Raw genomic sequence first — 9337 nt, 5'->3', positions numbered from 1 at the left:
AGGAGCTCGCAGAGGAGCTGAACCAGCACACAGAGGCTGAAAACACAGCCAGGGCCACGGACGGAGAGGGGATTGCCTTTGTTTCAGCCACAGTTTGGTAAACAAAATAGCAAGTTAAGTCCTGCAAGGCGAACACGGACGATGAGGCCGGTTCCATCAAGCAAGGGGCTCGGTGGCCGCGCTGAGCAGGGCACCTGTCGAGCCGCAGTGCGAGTGCTGTTCTCAGGAGGGACATCGGCTGCTCACACTCTTCCACGCCACCACTGTTAGCACCACCGAGACACACAGTAGTGTACGTTAAGGGAGGGGAAACAAAAAAAGGAGCCACGTTTAATTTTCACTTTTTGTTCGTCCTATTTACCTCTCCGTTTCACTAAGCTTGGAAAATTAAGCAAAGTGATCAAATTCACTTTTTTTATTTATAGGCATTTTCACAACTTTTCCCAGACAACGGCACAGGATGTTTACACTGGAATGAGAAATTGATTGACGCATTTTGAGTACGTTTCCTAAACACCCATCATTAAGAAAATACACACGTGGACTTAAACTTCCTGATCCCTCCAGAGTAGCCCATTTTGCCAAGGGTTTTTTTCAATGCCTGTACCACTGCTGTATTTAAGCACATCTTCCCTGCCACTCTCTGGATTCTTTTCCACAGCACTAGAGTTTTATTTTTTCCCCACCATTCAAAACAAGCAGCTTCCTGAGACAAATGCAACACTCGGTGAGGGATTTTAACTCTATAAATCAGAAGATACCACAATCACAGTTCAATGAAAAGAAGCAAAAATCAAATCAAATCAAACAAAGAGATCCCATCATCCCCTGCCGCATTCTCCCTCCTCCCCCTTCCCACCCAACCAGCAGCTTTGGAGTCCATGAAGGAGATCCGAGCGGAGCAGCTCTGGCATACATTGCTAAGCACAAAGTAAACCATACAAAACGCGCTACACAGTTTGGTTTTGGTTTGTCGTTTTCGCTCGCCCGCTGGAAAGCACACTGGCACACTCAAAACTAAACACTGCAAGTGATCTGCAGCTACCTTCCGAAATCTGCTCCAACATGCTTCACCCAGCAAGTTCATTCAAACACATTGACTACAAATCAGCGACAAAAACATTGCAGGGTTTGCCTGGTGGGTTCGTAGGCTCGTTAGTCAGAAAGCATCTGCACTTCCTTCGCCCCAATACCACTCCAGGCATCATCAAAAGTAAACAAACTTAACACGGCAATAAATTTTTTATTCAAATAAGCTTGTCAACACCAATTACCCGAACCACAACTGCCAAATACCAAGAAGCACTTTCAAGAACTCAGGAAGGATGCTAAAGCCCTTCTTCCACACCAGCAAACACCGAGCTGGACACGCGGTTCCGAGGTCCCCGCACACGGCAGAGCCAGGACCTGCAGGACTGAGCACGCCACCAACACACCAAAGGAGCCTCCCCTGCCACCTGCTTTTAGACCCCAAAGCTAAGAAAGCTGTCAGCTCCGTTTCTTACACGTGCTTTATTTGCCCAGAGTAACGATTCATACAAAGCCAAGTACTTTCTAGAGATACTGAAAAAAACCCAGTATTTTTACATGTGGAATGACCCCAGCAATACGCCACATATTAAAAGAACAACTGATTCCCCCCCCTTAAAAACGTGTTATAAGGTACAATTGCTGGCAGGATTATTCTGGAATCTTTCACAGGCTAAAGTGTTCCAGCAGCAGCATTAACAAGACACAGTTTAAAATCCCATTTCATATTTCAGTGCTACAAGCCAGGAACAAAAATTCCTGAAGAGACTCTCAAGCACATCAGATCAAATCACCACACGGAGCACTTTTTTTTTTCTGTAATATTTTATTTTATTTATATAGAAATACTTAAAAAAACATGAAGTAGCACCATTACTTAAGTTTTACTTTTATTATGTAGAACTTTAAATGTCAGAAAAATAAAACTCTTGATACAATTTCAAATCTTGTCTCAGCAAATATAATATTAGTATTTGACCATGAGGTTAAAGGCCCTTTATCATAAAATAAAATATACTTTGTTTTTAAACTTTGCTCAGTAAAGTACATTTAAGCTCAAGTAACATCACCTACATATACATAAACAAGTGGTAAACAAATGTATTAAAATAGAAATACTAAAACTATAGTGGTGCAACAGAATTTTTGTAATTTCCACTGAATTCTATTTATACAAATGTTAGAAAGCTTCAACAGTTCCTTTTGACATATGTTTATACATTTGCATTTTTGTAATAATATAGAATAAAATATGCTTTATATCACTGAATAGAAAATATGCTGGGTGAAGCAGATTTAAAAGATTTTTTTCTGAACCTATAAAATCTCCATCCCAACAGAATACTGTTCAAAGCATTACACATTTTATGGTTTGTAATTCCGTTCACAATTGTGTGATATTAAAATAATACAGTGTTCTTTGCCATAAGGCCATACTAAAATAAAAAAGATTTAACCCAGCTACAAAAAGTTCACTGAACTTAAATTAAAATACTTGTAAACATCTTTGCAATATGAAATATAATTTTTCAAGTCAAAAAAGAATAAAATACTTCAATCTGTATTAATGCAATTTATCTTTAAAACCTTTAAACGTTTTTAATATATATAAGAGATATGTTACAGGGTTGGTTTTTTTTTTTTTCTTTTTTAAACTTTGATAAAGCTGCAGTATCATGGTTTTTCACAGGAACTTTTGCCCTTTCAAGAACATTCAGAAAAGTATCCACCCATAGATTTAATTATTTTGTAATGAGCATCCTAGGAACTACCAGCACGTTTTACTAACAGTCCACACACCATTGTCATCATCATAAGCATCTTCTACTTTCAATATTTTTTTCCGGGGTTTTTTTTCTGTTCGTTTTTTTTTTTTTTGTTGTTCGGTTGGGGTTTTTTTGTGGGTTTTTTTTTTTTGTTCGTTTATAAAAAAAGGGGGGGGGGGGGGAGAGAGAGAGAGTTTTGGAAGCTTCGTATTAAAGTACAGTGTAAAAACTAGCCTAGCACTAGAATGGAGTCGCCCGTTATTATGTATAGCATGCACCCGCGGTCACCACCACCACCCCCCGCCCTCCCCCGGCCCGCCGCCCGCAGCCCCCCGGCCCCGGCGGGCCCCGGCCGCCGCCCCCCGGCCCGCCCGCGGCGGGGCTCTCAGGAGAAGATGCGGATGGCCTGGGTGACGGCGCTGTGGCACACCGGGCACTGCGGCTCCGTCTTCTCGCAGATGCGGTTGGCGCACTCCATGCAGAAGAGGTTGTGGCCGCAGGGCACCAGCGCGGCGATCACCTCGCTCTCGAAGCAGACGGAGCAGTCGCGGCTGCCCTTCCGCCGCACGCCCGACGAGGAGCAGGAGGAGCTGGACGAGGAGCTGGAGGAGGAGGAGGAGGAGGCCGACGAGTCGGAGGGCAGCCCCGGCAGGTGGGAGCCCAGCCCGTTGGCGTACAGCGGGTAGGAGGCGGCCAGCAGCCGCCCCCCGGGGTCGCTGCGCACCCGCCGCGCCAGCGGGTGCTCGGGCCCCGCCGCGCTGCCGTGCAGGGGCGGGGAGAGCCGCGCCGGGGGCGGAGCGCCGCCGCCCCGCCGGGGGCCGCTCACCAGCAGCGCCAGGTTGGCATTGGCGGGCGCGGCGCCCGGGAAGGCGGCGGCGGCGGCGGCGGGCGAGGGCGCGGGCGAGGGGGGCGCGGCGGGGCCGCGCTCGAACTGCGGCCAGATGAGGGCGGCCCCCGGCGGCGGGGCGGGGGCCAGGTCGAAGCCGGGCGGCGAGTCGAAGGGCAGCTCGGAGCAGCAGTCCGGGGAGGAGAGGACGTCGCCGCCGCCGCCCCCGCCGTACACGTAGCCGTTGGCGCTGTTGTTGTTGTTGTTGCCGTTGTGGGTGAAGCTGAGCGCCGGGCTCGGGGGGCTGTAGTCGGCCAGGCGGGCGCCGCCCCCCCCCGTGCCGCCCCCGAAGTAGGAGTCGGTGGAGGCGCTGCCCAGCGAGCTGGAGCTGTCGTTGCGGTAGTTGCAGAAGGGTTTGCGGCCCGGGGTGGGCGTGATGCTGGGCGGCGTGGGCTTGCTCCAGAGGCTGCCCGTGCCGTTCAGCTCGAAGCCCACGTCCGTGCCGTTGGCGTGGAAGTCATTCTCGTCCGTCAGCTCGATGATGCCGCCGGTGCGCATGGCGATGTGCGCCTCGATCTCCTCCCGGGCCCGGTCCACGTTCTCAGGCATGCCCGTCACCTCGAAGACGGGCTCCTTGTCGCGGCTCGGGGTCACGATGTAGGTGTGCGTCTGCTGCTGGATGCGCTTGATGGTGGCCCCCTTGGGCCCCACGACCAAGCCCACCACACGATAAGGCACCCGCACCTGGATGGTGGTTTGGCCGGGCAGGTTCGGGGGGCCGGGGACAGTGCCGTTCAGGGCTGTGTTCTTGTTCCGTGAGGCTCGGATCATCGAGAAGTGCTCGGCCGCCGAGATGATCTCCCTGCGGGCCATGGCCACATCTTCCTTTCTGCCCGTCACAACAAAGAGCGGCTCCTCCCCGCGAACCGGGGTCTTGATGTAGGTGTTGGTCTTTGCCCGCAGAGCTTTGATTTTACAACCTGGGAACGAGATGTGGGAGATGGAGGGCGAAGGGGAGGGGAGGAAGAGGAAGGGGAGGTCGGGGGGGGGGAGAACCGGTTACAACCCAGTATTTGGGTGCTGCTAGGGAAGGGAACACGCACACATCCCCCACACCCCCGAAACACGCTGTCCCCCTGGCCCAGGTGATGGCTGGCATCTCATCCAGGCGCCCCAGTCACGGCGTAAAGTAATGTCAGCCCACAGCCCTGGCACACGCCCAAAGGCATCGTAAGTGGCCACCGACACATCTGCCATGCGAACTGCCCCGAAACTACCAACTACCAACGTGCGGTTCACAGGAACGGCAACAACAAAAAAAAAAAGGAGCGTGTGGAAATACTGCGCGACCGGAAAAAATAAAATACAATAATAAAATGCAAGCAGCCCTAACACATAAACACACCCGCCAGTCCACATTCCTGCTCAGCACTTTCCTTTCGGAAAAATAAAATCCGTTCTTAAGAAGGTGAGAAGCAGCGGCTGTACCAAATGAGCCACATTCCCCACTGCGGATGCTTTATTCCAATCCCATTGTTCCACTTCCCCACTCCATTTCTCTTCCTTAAAAATAATCCACGATTTCTAACTTGGGGGGGTGGGGGGGGTGTCGAAGCACCGAGGCTCCCATTTTCCTCCCGTTTCCTCTTGCAAATCTTAACTTTTGCAGCCGCAGGAAAAGGAGCGGTTTTTATTATTTTCGTGATCATCACCCCCCACACCCCCCCCCCCCTCCGCCGCCGCTCCTCTCCCGGCAGCTGAAAGTGCATCTCGAAACTGATGCATAACGCTCCTCGGGAACATCACGTCTGCTGCACTTTCTTTGTCTGGGGGAAGCCGGCACCGGGCACCACGGTGCGGCTGCAGTTTTCCTGGGAATGGCCAGTGTCGCATCCCAGGCGCACGGCCGGCAGCGCGGCGGGGCGACCCGCGCACCCACCCCCTGGCATGCAGGCACCCACCTTGTCTCCCCACTATCTCAGCGACATGCTCCGAGCTGGGCACCGGGACGCATTCAGTCATGTTCACGCTCTTTTTCCGAGGCTCGCTGTCGTAAATGGAGCCCGTCTCGTCGTTGTCCAGCCCCAGCAGGGAGAGCTGATCCAGGGCGATCTGCAGGGCTCTTTGGTCATCCAGGGTCTCTCCCCCTCCACCACCACCACCGCCGCCGCCGCCGCCGCCGCTCCCGTTCCTCTCCATGTCTGCAAAAAGCGAGCTGGGCATAGTCCCTGTGTGTGTTGCACCCTCCTCCTGCACTCGGCTCAGTAGTAAAAGATCAGACACAAAGGAAAACCCAAGGCAGATGGCCAGCAGGAGAGAAGGAAAGGGAGGGTGGGCGACTGCTGGAGACCGGGGAGTTGTTGCCTTTTGCTTGTATATTTTGTATCTTTTTTGCCTTTTTTTTTTTCCTCCTCTCAGTGCAATCCGGTTTATAAGATGTTCTCAGGAACCCCCCCCCACGACTCCCCCCCGCGAGGTTTTTTGGGTTGGTTTTTTTTTCTTTTTTTTTTTTTTTTTTTTTTTTGCTCGGCTGGGGGTGGGGTGGGGGGGTGGGAAGAGGATAGCGAGAGGAGCTCCGATGGCTTCCCCCCCTCGAGTTCCTCGCCGGCCACAATGCCAAGCGACGGCAGCGTTTCTTTAAGGAGCCCCTCCCAGGCTCCACTCCACTCACTCAGCGGTTTTTTTTTTTTTTTTTTTCCCTCCTCTCCCCTCCTCTGTCTGAGGCGCTGCTGCAGCCAGACGGCTCTGGAGAGGCGGGCGGAGGGGGGGCCGCGCCGGGAGCCGCAGCGTAAGCGCCGATCGCTGACAGCCCCGCGCCGCCGCCGCCATCGCTGCGCGCGCCCATTGGCCGAGGGCGGCGCGGAGGGGCCGGCGCTGCCCCCCCCCGGCCCGGCCCGGCTCCGCTCTTTGTTGTCGGCTGGGGAACAATACCGGGCCGGGCCCGCCGTGTGCCCATTGTCCCGGCTCCGCGCCGGCCCCGCGCTGCCCGCCCCCCCGCCGCCAGCAGCCCCGCTCCCGGCTGCCGGCCCCGGCGGAGAGCTGAGGGGGGGCTGGGCTTTTTCGGGTCTTTCCCCCCCCCCCCCCCCCCCCTTCCTTTCTCTGGCGGGGGGCGTGTGCCGAGATGGGCGGCCTCCGCCGCCCTTTGTGTACCGCCTCGCTGCCGCTCCCCGCCACCGTGCAGCCCTGCAGCGGGCGGCGAGCGGCGGTGAAACGGGCCCGGCCCGCCGGGCTCCGCGCCGCGGGGCAGCCGCCCCTCAGCGACCGGCTGCGCCCCCCCCGGCAGCGCCCGCGCGCGGAGCCGCCCCGCCCGCCCTGCGCCTGCGCGCCCTGCCCCCGCCCCGCGCACCGCGCCCGCGCCCGACAGCGCCCGCGCCTGACAGGGCCCGGCCCGGCTCCCCCCGCGGGCGCTCGGCGCCCCTGGGGCCTCTGCCGCGCCCCGCCCCGGCGGTGCCCCGCGGCAGGACGGAGCCGCCTCCCTCGGCGGGGCGCCGGGAGCCGTGTGGGCCCGGGGCTGCCGCCAGCCCTGGTCTCCTGAGGAGCGGGGAGGCAGCGCCTGCGGGCCCGGGGGCCGAGCCGCCTCCCCGGGCACGCCGGGAGCGGGAGGGACGGCCGCGGCCCGGGTCTGCAGAGGTGGCGGCAGTTAACCCGAGTGCTGCCGTGCTGCTTGGCTGTGCGGGCCGCGGAGCCCGGCCTGTGCCCGCTGCCACCCGCCCGGGGCTGGCCCGCCGGGCACCCAGCGGGGTGAGCCTGTCAGCTGCAGGCCGCGGCGGGCTGGCGGACCCCGCTCCCTCGCCTCGCAGCCTCAGCTCTTCTGTTTCATGAAGAGTCGGGAGGGGAAGAACGCAGCGCACCCATCTGCTCTAGCATAACCTCACCAACATTTTACACCCATTTTGCTAAAACACTCTCAAATCACCCCTGCCTCTTCTTCGGGCCACATGACCAAGTCACTTCGCCTCTCTGCCACCACAGGACCCTCCAAGCATGCTGTACAAACAGCTTTTCCAGCAAGTACCCTGACACAAAACCCTGCCTTCAATCTGGTGACCAAGACATGAAACTGTCCTTGCCATTCTAATGAGAACACCATCACATTTTATTTCTCCAGCTTTTCCCCACCTCTCTAAAAGCACCCACATTTACTTAGTCCTTGCCAGCTGTCAGGTACAAAAGTCTGACTTTTTCTCACTTCAGAGAAATCAAATACCAAGTAATTGTTTTCCAGTATCAAGTTGACAGGGACAGACGTTTACAAGTGCACACAGATCTGTTTAGCCAGCTGCCTGTACAAACAAGTGTAACAAGTCACAGGTAATTGTTTACACGCAGTGTTTATTGCAAATTACTGTCACTTCCTCAGGATGTTTGCATGTTTTATAACAAAGCTCCAGTGGATTGTTTTCTAGCAAGGGTATACACCGATGGTGTGCTTTCCCAAGTGCTTGGCTTGTCCCATCAACTAAGGAAATGCTGTAGTTTCATATTTACAAGATCACTTATTTCACAAATTTACACTTTACTTCCATAGGCAGCAGTGATGGTTTCCATGAGGGGATAAATGAGAGATGACTTGTAAATGCTCAAGGATCCAGAAGGCTGGTGACTATTTTCAGCATTAAGCATAATTTTTTACACAGAGAAAAAACAGATGGACAGAACCTTTGACAACACTAAAAATACTGCTCTTCATTATTAACTAAAAAATAAAATAAATAAATGAAAAATCGGCTGCTTTGCAGTCTTTTTAACTCAAGGACTCTAAAATCTGTGAGAGAGAAAGTAACAGTACCCACTTACCAGACAGGGGCAGGACAGGACAAAGATGAGGGAAAGACATGCCAGTGTAGAGGATTACTGTTGTTGAAGTCTGACCGTGAGGGTCATCAATACTGAAATGCAAAGATATGAGGAGAGCAGTCGGGTTGTGCTTGGATTTTACCTGTTCTTTGTTTTGTTTATTCTCTGGACTTACATTATCCCCTTTTTTTCCTCCTTCCCCCCTTCCCATCCCACCTGCTTAAACTCGGATTGTGTTTCTGCCCAAGATCACTGTATTGTTACTGAACATCCATATACTGGCTGTGGAGAAAAAGGAAAACAAGTTATCTTCAGGGTTTTGTTCCTCGATTTGAGACAATATTTCCTATGAAGACTCCATGCAGTTCTAGCTTTATTTTTTAATGTCAAGCTAGAAGCTCTAATTAAAAATGTGTAAAATGCATTTCAGAATAAGCATGATACTTTCCAGGGGCAGGGGGAGAAGGAGATGCATTTCTGGGATACTAAGTGTGCACTGGTGTTTCAAGCCTCCCATGAATCCTGTGGAATGGTTCAACATCTTGAGGGCTATTGCTTTTTTACTATTTTAGAAAACATTTAAGAGCAAACTATAGGGAATAATAACAATAAAAAAGTTATACTGATGTACCTTAAAACACGCATGCACCAACTGCACAGCCCCCCAGGGAACGCAGAGTCTGTGCAATAGTGTGCTCATATGGCAACAAGGAATGCACACAAGATTCATATGAATCTACTTACTCCACAGAAATATTTCTTCAGAATAACTTAATCAGATATAAATTAAAGTGTTATCTATCTACATAATGCCTTTCATTCCATAAAACCTTGAAACATATGCAGAATTACAGTAAACCCCATCTCTGGGGGAGAGACCAACCATCTACCTACCAATTTATAGCAACTTAACAAAAGC

General features: G+C 53.0%; 2 protein-coding genes across 2 annotated transcripts in view; both read right to left on the bottom strand.

Annotated features, from left to right (window-relative positions):
- Nucleotides 1–288: 288 nt before the first annotated feature.
- Nucleotides 289–6683, bottom strand: MEX3B (mex-3 RNA binding family member B). Its single transcript, XM_056345277.1, has 2 exons — nt 5583–6683; nt 289–4601 (listed from the first exon to the last, which is right to left on the bottom strand). The coding sequence occupies exons 1-2, from the start codon at nt 5842–5844 to the stop codon at nt 3181–3183; spliced, it is 1683 nt and encodes a 560-aa protein (XP_056201252.1). The 5' UTR covers nt 5845–6683; the 3' UTR covers nt 289–3180.
- A 1252-nt stretch (nt 6684–7935) lies between these two features.
- The window catches only part of EFL1 (elongation factor like GTPase 1), a 122610-nt gene continuing 121208 nt past the window's right edge, over nt 7936–9337 (bottom strand). The window contains exon 20 of the mRNA XM_056345276.1: nt 7936–8510. Coding sequence (XP_056201251.1) covers nt 8505–8510 — 6 coding nt within the window. The 3' untranslated portion in view covers nt 7936–8504. The remainder of the gene's footprint in view (nt 8511–9337) is intronic.

This window comes from Falco biarmicus, chromosome 7 (assembly GCF_023638135.1).
Source record: "Falco biarmicus isolate bFalBia1 chromosome 7, bFalBia1.pri, whole genome shotgun sequence".
Taxonomy (NCBI): Eukaryota; Metazoa; Chordata; class Aves; order Falconiformes; family Falconidae; genus Falco; species Falco biarmicus.
Note: the sequence above shows the minus strand (reverse complement) of the source record. Positions and strands in the feature narration are given on the sequence as shown.